The 11538-nt window shown below is 35.2% G+C and overlaps 1 protein-coding gene across 10 annotated transcripts in view; it reads left to right on the forward strand.

Annotated features, from left to right (window-relative positions):
* Window positions 1-11538, forward strand: part of LOC111087846 — a 229712-nt gene that overhangs the window by 106756 nt on the left and 111418 nt on the right. For 9 of the 10 annotated variants that reach the window (XR_002612471.1, XR_002612473.1, XR_002612474.1 and 6 more), the window contains exon 3: window positions 11061-11237. The exons of the other annotated variant lie outside the window; for it this stretch is intronic. Coding sequence is in view for 2 of the 9 variants with exons in the window: in XM_022395993.1 (XP_022251701.1) it covers window positions 11061-11237 (177 nt within the window). In the remaining 7 variants the exon portion in view is untranslated. The remainder of the gene's footprint in view (window positions 1-11060; window positions 11238-11538) is intronic. 10 annotated transcript variants of the gene reach the window in all.

The following is an 11538-nucleotide window of genomic DNA, read 5'->3' on the forward strand; positions in this document are numbered from 1 at the left end:
ATTGAACTGAGTTGATTGCATGGTATTTCACATAGTGCTAATAAAATATTGATATTACAATAACTCAAAATCTAGAAGTGATGAACAAAATCTGATAGCATGATTGAAATCAACATAATCAAGTTACCCCGAATCACTTCAAATTTCTCCATTAGCAAACCTAATTTAAATATAATGTTACAATTCCATCAGAATTGTTTTTTAATTACCAGTAAATGCTTTAATTTTTTGCAGTAAACTTAAGAAATAAATACTTGACAGCTGTTACTACTGCCTAATTTTGGTTTGTCCAGTTGTAAAGTTTTTTATTATTCTGTCCGCTACAACATTAAACCCCTTCAGAAACCACTTTACGGAATTATTACCATCGCTATTGCAACATTCTTTCGACAGTTCCATCTCCCTTTCGAACTCTGAATTAAATTCGGGTTTCCTTACCCAAATTTAATCCACATATAACCAGTTTATTGTAAGAAAGAACTCGTAATAATGTTGTTCTGAAAGTTTCGTCTTTGCATTTGTAAGCCTATCGTAAAACAAAGGCTTATCCTCACCTTCACATGGACATCTTTAACACCAGTACCAAATTTTGTCATCATATGTAAAAATGTATAATGGAACAAGGATCAAAGGCTGTAATGAAGCCTATAAACGTAATCCTAAACCAGGATTAAATTTTGTTGTCATACGTATAAACCAACTAGCAAAATGTACCCGACAATGCCGGAATTGGGAAGTAATGGTATAAAAGGAGACATAAGCATCCCCTCTTTACTATTTTTCATCGTAGAACACGAAATATTCATCATGCAAAGATACCCTTGCTACACGCGATATTAAACGTCACTTTTGTTTAGCGTCGTCTTCACTTATTTTGCAATTTATCTACTCAGGCTCGAATGGTAGTCAGGGTGCTCAACTCGCAATCTGCGGGTCGAGCGTTTGATTCTCGTCACCGATCATACTCGCCCTTTCAGTTGTGAGGTAGTTATAATCTGACGATTAATCCCACTTTTCGTTGGAAAAAGTAGCCGAAGTCTTGGTAGCCAGTTTACCTTCTAGTAAATCTTGTCCATCACTTCTAAATTAGGGATGGCTAGCGCAGATACCACTCGAGTAGCTTTGCGCGAAACTAAACAAGCAAACAATCTCATTCTAGGCATTAAGACAGTAAAATTGGGATAGCTGCTAAACTTGAACCGCTCGCCCAGTTGTTTATTCATTTAAATATAATCTCTGGAGGTCAATTTGAGTTCCTCTAGTAAAAAAAGACCTTTGCACTCCAGATATATATATATATATATATATATAATTTTTAAAAATTTTAACCAACGTTTCACCTTTGCAGTTTCCTCATGGTTGTGTATATTAACCCTGAGGAAGCCGCAAAGACGAAACGTTGGTTAAAATTTTCAAAAAAATATTTTATATATATATCCGTAGTGTAAAGGTAATTTTTTCTAAACCTTTTGTTTCTCTGCTTGTTGGTAAGCACAAAGCTATACAATTTTAGCGTCATAAGCCTGCATACTTACCATGGATTCACTGGGTGGCAAAAGACAGAAGAAAAACAGTCTAATATTTATATATAGATTGTAGAACCAAATATTGTCGACACGCAAATATTGTCCTATTGCGCAGTAGGGATAAACTTTACCTTCACATGTATACACACATATAATATGGAACCTTGGTTCCATTAGTTAGCACCTAAACGTGGACTTGGGAGACCCTACCACTTTTTTATTGTAATTCTTTTGTTAAAACAAGATAATTAGCTAAATGCTCAACTACAGAATTTTTTTTGTGTGTGGAAATTTCGCAAAAAGCTACACAAGAGCCGTCTACGCATGGACGATCCTAATTTTGAATGGATAGCCCAGAGGGAAGACAGCTAGTTAACAGCATCGACAAGTCACGATCTTTCCCTCCACATCCTGCTGCTAATCTTCATTGTGGTTAACTTAATGTCATCTGCCTGGACCCACTGCTCTTAGTCTGCCCTCGTTCAAGTTATGAATATAGTGAGTGATATTTCATTGTGATTACTCTGGTTACAATCATTTGTTTGTTTGTTGAATTTTATGCAAAGATGCTACCTGCGCTAGCCGTCCCTAATTTTGAATTAATAAACTAGATGGAGGGCAGCTAGTCAACACCACACACACTGCCAACTCTCGGACTACTCTTTAACAACGAAAAGTAGGATCACTGTCACATTCTAACGCATTCATAGCTGAATAGGACAAGCATGTTCAGGATGGGATTCGAAACCGCGACCCGCAAACTGCGAGTCGAGCGCTCTAACTGCTAAGCCATGTCAGGCCAATGCTGTTTAAACAAAAGTGTAGGGTGTCACAAGGCGTTGGTTTGGGTGCAGCATATTTGAGAAGGGTAAGACTTTTCGCAGATTCCTCTCACTTTTCCTGATGATCAGTATGTGCAGAAATTATAATTCCACGATTCATTACAACACCCAGAAAGGTGACAGAGTTGTTACGTAGAACTAATCTTTCTGTATATATCAGCATGAAGAAAGCAATGTTTGTGTAAGATCTGATAGCCAGCATTCAGCAGGCTTTATCGTATTGGATGAACATTTTGTTATTTATAATTCACTGGTAGAGGCTTTTGCTGGCTTCTGCAAAACCCACTGCCACTCCTATTAGCGCACGTGATATGTTTACAATTGTTTTATCGTAAACATATGGATATGGTGTTATTCCGAGGCCTTTCAATGCACTGATCAGATCCGTTGTGTATACAGTGAAGAGAACAAGATCCATTGAGGCCTAAGGTGGAAGCCAGGGGTGATTTCAAAAATTTCATATTTCCATTTACCAATTTACAACTGACAGCACCTGGTGTCCAACATGGCCAATATCCATTGTATGAGAATGTCCGAGGTTCCTAGAGCCTTTAGTACAAAAATACCAACATCCACTCAACTTTTGACATGTTCAGATACCAGTTTCGTGATATCTGCTAGATTTTCTGTGTGACTGCCTCGACATTTGAGGTTGTGTATATATTTTGGTCTTCCACCTTCCACCCTGGTAGGCAGACAATCTATCTCCCCCAGGTTTAACATAGGTCCTTTTACTTCTACTACCTTTTCCATGAATTGCTAATAGTCTATATCCGTTCAGTGTGTGATGGTCTTTAAAGGGTTGGGCAACACTGCGTTTGAACAGTCTCTGAGGTTCTTCTGTATTTTCTTGCTATGTTTTTTTTGTAACTTACTCGTATACCTCACTAAGAAAGCGTTATCGTCTTCTTCATCAATTCTAAAACATTCATTATTTGGACCTTGAAGTTTATTGGGTCATATTGCTGACAGAAATTGTTTCATGCCGTTTACTTAATCTAATTTGATTTTTGCTGGAATTCTGAGGTAGCTTTATTAAAATCTGGTCTCCTTTTCTTGGTCTGTTTCTCCTTTATTACACATTTTGGCCTCAGTGTATGCTTCACTGGCCTCCATCTTCTCTTTCCAGACTTGATTCACTTCTTTTGTCTTCTATGTGGGTTTATTGTAACTACCACTTTTATTTTTTGAATCATTGCCCTCCTGCATTTATTCATGAAGAGTTTGGACCCTGTTCTGTACTGAAAGTCTGTAGCCCGAGCGGGTTTTTGAAACGACTCTTTCCTGACTATATGCCCGAATATGGACTTGTTGTTATTACTGATTAAAAGCAAAATCTTTATTTCAACTCATGAATGCAATTGGTATAACAAAGATAAGGTCTATTGTTGGATCAGAGTCTTCTGCCATTCTTCTCGAAGTATCGTTATCGGCTAGAATGCAGTTAATGTGTTAAAGTGCTTCTTCCAACGATCTTCCATTCACATTTTAGTTAGTGTCCAGCCAGATAGGGCTTTGGGTATTATAGTCACTTGTTATGATGACTGTTGTGTCCATATTCATGAGAGAATTCAATAAACAAGACCATTTCTTTTCCTCTGTCACAATGTTACTCGAATATACACGTTGAACAGGATGTTAACTGACAGAGTCTTTGCTCCCACTCTGGTTCTAAAAATGAGTGTTTGGCAGCATTCAATGTTGGCATCTAAAAGGATGAGAAGACCCCCCACTCTTGATGGTTCAAGAAATACTCTAATGTGTCTGCCATATGATGGTTTCTCTTGTAGCTTCTTCTTGACCATTACGACATTGTTCTCATGCAACAGTTTTCCAGTGGTCTCCCTTCTAATTTTGTGACTAAGTGCATTCGAAGATATTATCCAAAGACATTTCTTATCTACCTTCTCCCTTTTACTTACATTATTGACTTTCCTCTTGCCCCTCTTCTGTGTGCCTTGAAAGTACGTTTTTCATTATGCAATACAAGTTAGGCGAGTTAATAATGTCATATTACTGCTGATGGTTCTGTCAACAGCTAAGACAACTCAGAGATGAGACTTACTGCCCTGTGGTTGCCAAGATTGGAGCGAGAAGTACTTTCCATTGGAGTCAATATTCCTCCCATTATCGCCACGTGGCCATTAACTTAGAGTTATAACTAGATCACATGAAGCAGCTGTTTCTTTCCACCTGTTGATGTCAGCCTGTTAGTTGCTTTATCTGTATGTATGTGTGTTATTTAATTATCTATTACTTATTTTATTAATATTTTTTGTTTTTATCAGTATCCAAAGTAAGTAAGAAAAATTAGCATCTTTAACATAAGAAGAAAAAAGGATGCAAACAAAGACTGTTAATCGCTGGTCGACACTATAACAACAGCATAACCTAGTTAGTTTAGTATTAATAATTTATTATAGTTGTTTGCATAAACTGATTAAATTAATGTAATATGATTAGGTACAACTTTTTGAACGGGGTGAGGGACTAAAGATAGGTATTTGCTTCACACTGTTTTACTATTAAGTAATAGTAACAGCGTTGACCCAATTAAATTCATGTAGTTTGATTCAATATACTTAATATGTCCGAGATCTAAAATTACTATTTTAATTTTACGAACATGCATTACGACTAATTAAACAGAAGTAACATAATAAAAATACCATTTACAGGTTCTTGTACTCTTCTCTCAAGTTGCAATTATACATTTATACTGATATTCATTTTATGTTACGGTTGCAGTTCATCATCCGGGTCATTAAACACCAGTTTTGTGTAATAAAGTGCTTACTTTAGTGTGTAGTTAAAAAAGCAAGAGCTGGTTTCATGAAGTTGCCGTCTAGACGCACCACGTGACATACTTGTCTGATTATATAAATAATGATGTACTTCTACATCATCCCACCTGAAGAAAGTATAGCAAGTGTCAACAGCCAGATAACATCTACAGTCTCTCTCCTGCAACAGACAGCAAGCGATTTAAAAGCATTATTGCATGTATATGAATTGAATAAAAAATAAAATACTATAAATAGTTTTTTTTCTTTTACTTAAATCTTAAAGAGACGCGAACTTAAATCTTAAAGTGACGCGAACTTAAATCCACTTCGATTAGGAACGCCATATTTTATGATTCTCAATTCAATGTGGACTTATAACGAAAACACTTAAAAATTCATAATTCTTTAAAAAACAAACTCTATAAGTTCACTGTACAATTTTTCTTTCTCAGTCAATATCTTTTACCGTAATATTCCCATCAACTAGGATACATATCGCTTGGGATCTGGATCACCCCTGTTTTAAAGGCTAACTCTATGTTTTCAAACCATTACTTAAAGCAGGCTCTGAACTTGTTCTTGTATGGCGAATTTACCACAGATTATTCTGAAGATAATAATAAGTAATAATCCTGCTCATAAGTGCTACGTGAACAATATTTCATCTTTCTGTTTTTTTTGTTTTTTTTAGTTGTAAACACTTTTGCTTTAACAGCTTTTAATGATCCTGACATATATGAAGATATTATTTGTTTGTTTGTAATTAAACACAAAGCTACCCAATGGGATATTAACTTGCAGCATTCTGAAACAGTTCATTGTTTTTCTCGTACGTCCTCTCACTATCAAGTATTTAGCTTTAAAACAACAATAATATTTTCAAGACTACAAACGAATCATCAGAAATAAACATAGACACTTCCTGAGGAATCTGATTCCCAACAGCTGCAAACATGTTGGTTGTATATACACGCAAAATATTCCCATTTTTACATTAATTCATTTTGATTACTCTCCATGATCAGAATATTGTTTCTTATTAAGAGATTTATTTAATACGCAAGTATGTACTAAAACTAAGCAGTTACGAAAGACCTATTCTGGTACATGTTCATTAAAACTAGATATAAATAACAAAAGCAGAATAAGATTTTCAATTGTAAGTACAATATTCCATTCTGACGTCCCATGTCTTCAAGGGTATTACTACGGAATATAAAAAATTACTAATATATATTTTTAAACCACACAGATGGTGAATATATAACTTGGAATAATGCATTATAGAACTGATGGACTGTTCTACATTTTAATATAATTTTTTTGTTTGAGAATTATAATATCAAGTTATAGTAGATCAGGTGACTCAGTTTGTTCTGTGTATTTCACCATAATCTCAATAAAAAGTGATGAAAGTACATAGCAAACAGAACACTGACAGGCCACTTTATTAGGACTTATCACCTTCCACACACAATTGTAGCACACTCCGCAGACTGTGAACAGTGAATGACAGGAAGCCTACGCTTTTGTCTGGCGAATCGTGTTTCATCTTTTCCACCACCAACTGTAAAAATATAGACAAAATCACGTCGGACACTTGACCCGTCTTATATTGTTTGGACACAGGGGACACTTGACCAGTCTTATATTGTTTCGACGTTAAAGAGCCAATCGCGACTCAATGAATAGCGTGGTTGAGTATGGAGCTGAAACTCCGTGGATCAGGTCCTATTAACGCCAAACAAGAAATAAAAATATAGCAATCGGTATCCTATAGCAGTGGTTGCGTTATAAAAGTGACGTCAAATCCCACTATTAGTTCCGAAAAAAATAGACAATGGTTGGCAGTGTGTGAGGTTAATGTTGAATAGCTAGATGCCTTCCTCCTAGTCTATCACCTCAAAATTAGGGACGACAAGTCCAGATAACCCAACCGCAGCTTAGCGCGAAATCCAACAACGAAACAAACCAACGCTGCTGAAGCTAGTGTAACGGTGTGAGGAAGACTCTTGTGGCAGGAGTTGGGCCCATAGATAAATTCAAAAGAGCGAATACATCCGCATGTACCCGCACTATGTTGCGGATAAATATCCATTCCACAATGCTAAATATCTACCTTGAGTAAATAGGACTTTTTCAAAACGATAATACAAGATTGCTTGAAATCGGCTAGAAAAACACAATCACTGGCTCTCAATTCGACTGAACATATTTAGGATACATGTCACAGTTAGTGACATCTGTGAACCAATTGTAGACCATATTCCTTTGCGAATGTAAAGTCTATGCTACAACAGGCAGTTACTGCGGGTAAATTTGGACCAACTCAGTATTAGATGTGAAATCTAATAATACTGAGTTACATGACGTGCAAAACAACATCTGGAAAGTCAATCAGTCATTTGCCTTTTCACCAGCTTTGCCCATCACAAGATAACCGTAATCCAAATAAGACACAATCTCTAATTTGAAAATCTAGCCTTCAAGTACCATTTAATTAAACTAATTGCAATAGATAAGTTATCATTATTTAAATACGAGAGTGAAGATTTAACAAACTAACTTAAATAACTTTGGATCTAACTATTCCACTAAAGTTTCTTGCAGAATGAAACAAGGTAACACTGATTAAAGCGTCACAATAAAAAATCTCTGAAATCTTTTAAGACTCACTCGTAGACTTGATGTGGGGAGAACAGCCATATTAGTTATCAACGTTAAACATCTTATACTTCTGCAAACAGAAGTTTTAGTGGTGTTACTGCAGTTTATTACTTAAAATAATAAGTAACAATTAGGCAATGGATAAACAATATATAGTTTTGAATATAGAATTTATTACATTTTATATATTATAATGATACTGATAACAAGCGATAATTTTGCTTTAAAGTACCTACTGATATTCGCCAAAATAAAACGTGTGAGCAATTAACGTAATCAGTCTGTTTGTTTGTTCTGAATTTCGCGCTAGCCGTCCCTAATTTAGCAGTGTAAGAAGGTAGCTGGTCATCACCACCCACCGCCAACTCTTTTTACCAACGAATCACTATTGACCGTCACTTTATAACGCCCCCACGGCTGAAAGAGCGAGCATGTTTAGTGGGACGGGGATTCGAACCCGCGACCCACAGATTGCGAGTCGAGTGCCCTAACCACCTAGCCATGCCGGGCCTAACGTAATCATAGCAATTGAGTTGCTGATTTCTGTTTGAATATTTTTTTAACGTAAAAATCGTCTTCTGGAAATAAGTAAACAAATTTATCAGCGCATGTTTAAGAAATGTACATATTTTAGAGTTCAATGTAAAACAAAATCATTGTCGCTGGTTGCCGTTTGTATTCTGCGTTACAGTTATACCACTAAAACACTTATGTCAGGAATATCTAATAAAAAGAAAATGTCAAGATCACGAAGCTGTTTTACTGGTGTTAATTAACAATTTAAGATCACGTTCAGTAAAGTTCAGCATAAAGTTGAAGAGTTACCTACCGATATATGGTAAACAAGTAAAAAAAAAAACCTAAACAGAATCCTTAAATCTGCCAAACTGAGTTACCACGAAATATTTGCTTCTGAGTATTCAACACCTGCATAAATTAGTTACAAATAAAAAAACCGTTCTTATTTGTAGAGTTGTATAAATTTGAATTCTTAGGTAATAGAATTTAACTACTTTTTGTTTTATTGTATCATAATAAAATGTTATCTGTTGAATTGTATTTTTTAAGGAGACGGCAACGCAACTCTTAAAGTATTCAAACAATTCGATTACCTCATAAAAAAAGCTAAATTATGTACTATCTTACCAGTGTCTAAAAAAACAAAAACAATTGTTTTCATTTAAGGGAAGACAATTTTCGCTTCCAGTATATAACCAAGGTTACACGTAGCTGGACGTTTAGTCATAGGATGGAGAAACAGTAAAACATCCGTTTTTCTTGGATACTTTCGAGATACGTAGCCAACAGGCTTATTAGGCTCATTGGAATGCTATGTAATACAGGAAATAGTTTCTGAGAATACTCCGAGCGATCTATGCACAAAACTGGAGTGGAAAGTTTGAAACGGATACTGCATGGTTAGTGGTTGTTTCCCAACCCTTTATCCTTCAGTAATTTACCACAGAAAGGAAGCAACACGGGACACGTTTTAGGTAATCTTATACCAAACCTAAGAAGCTGAAGTGTTAGTCGCTATACAAACAATTTAGAAACATACAACTAAATCTATTATATGGATGTCCAGCTTCTGAATGTAAATATGTTTATGAACATGACGATGACGAACCCAAGAATCTAAACTACAAGTTCAACACAAGTATCTAAGGAGATTATATCATTTTGAAAGGCCTGGAATGGTCTGGTGGTTAGGGCGTTGGACTGGCAATCTGCAGGTCGTGTGTTCAAATACCGTCACCGAATATGTCACCCTTTCAGTAGTGGGGACGTTAGAATGTGACGGTCAATCTAGCTTTTCGTTACTAAAGAGTAGCCCAAGAGTTGTCGATAAATAAATAACAAGTAAAACTTTACTAAATCGTGTGAAATATGGATATAGCCGAGTATAAAAAAATACACACACAAAATATTTCTAGAACCTTATGCTTCGTTTTATTGATTTCTTATGTTTCTTTCAATCACCATCTGCCTATACAGTTATTATCGATTTGGGTGATATAAGATTCCGTTAGTGACAAACAGAGTTTTCATTTGTGTTATTAAATTTCACACTTCAATGAGAAACAATGCATACACAGAACAGAATCTAAAAGGCTGGCCTTAAGATGCAGCATAGACGGGAAAGTTCAGAACATAGCACGAATATGATACACTGGGAAAGTTCAGAACATAGCACGAATATGATACACTTTTGTTATGAATGTCAGCAGTGCTACCTTTAGTTGCAGACATTCAGATTCGTAAAAAAAAAAAACATTAACAAACCCTTTTATTTTGCATAACTAATCGTACAGTAGAAGTGTAGTGAAAATAGGGCGAATAATGCTATTCGTGAATGAACGATGTGTATCAGTAGTAGTAAATTATCTATTGAGATACGCAGTTAAGTTACTGTGAATGAAAGATTTTTGTATTTAACATGTTTGTGGGCTTCAGCGGTAGGGAACACCAGGGCTGGTTGAAGAACTTTTTTAAAGTTTTTAAATAAAAGTCATCTGTGAACTTCAAGGTAAGAAACTTCGATACCAACATAAACTAGACACCTTCCTCTATTATATAGTAAAACCAAATCACTTACCTCTTTGCCATTGTTATCAGAAATTAATAAAATAGAAGAGTGCGCAGTGTGTATCAACCTACCCCGAGCTTGCTACATGCTATGGGATAAGTTGACACGGATGATACTTTATTTATATCAATATATTTATTGCACATTTAACAAAATCAAATAAAAAAGACACTTTAACTGTTTCTCACAATAATATCTACAAACACAGTTTAAAATTCAAAGTTTAGGCAAAATATTACAATGAGGAATCTGCAAAAAATTTACTTAAATTTCATTAGTTTTTATTTAAGTTTAACATTTGGACATCAATTAAAATTATCAAAATGTATTTAAATATTTTTGTATTATATCTATTTTTGTTTTAAGACAAAATATATATGTAAATTCCTTAATGTGGGGCTGGTTGGCACGCATGTCAATCTGCCCCAAGCGAAATGTGTCAACTTGCCCCAAACCGACATTTTGCTAAAAATGACTTTTGTGTGTCATCCCAGTAATAGTTATCATACAAAATTATGTATCATTATATAGCCAAATAAAATGCACATTCAAATACCATATAACTTAAATTCTCTTAACAGAGTGTTTAATATAACATAAAATCTTTGCAATAGAAAATATTTACTTACGTTTTTGAAAATATCTATTCCAGCACATGACAGAAAATTCCGATCACGATGAAACTACAATAGCGTGTTTGGATGTGCTAGTAATCATGATATCACGGCTATCAATTTCAGCATATAAAAGTTATCGGCATTGTGTCAACCTGCTCCTGTGGCCAACCAGCCTCGGTCTCACCTCCACAGATGAAATCGTACACCTACTGGTTGACTATCTAAAATAAAACAAACCTAAAAGTTCTAATATAGCTAGATGTGTCTCTAGATTAAAGAGAACTTTCTATCACATCATAAATCATCTGTTTTACCAACCTTTAACCTGACGTTGTAGTGCATATAATACACCTGAGTAGCATAATAATAAAAAAAAAAAAAACATTCTGTAATAACTTCGTGGACTAAACTATTTGTTTATAACCAGGATGTAGACTGAACGGCACATTGTAAATATATTTCAAGAGTAGTTTTGTTGGAGACAAAAGGAATATTTGGTTTATCTATTGTTCG

Source organism: Limulus polyphemus, unplaced genomic scaffold, assembly GCF_000517525.1.
Source record: "Limulus polyphemus unplaced genomic scaffold, Limulus_polyphemus-2.1.2 Scaffold78, whole genome shotgun sequence".
Lineage (NCBI taxonomy): Eukaryota > Metazoa > Arthropoda > Merostomata > Xiphosura > Limulidae > Limulus > Limulus polyphemus.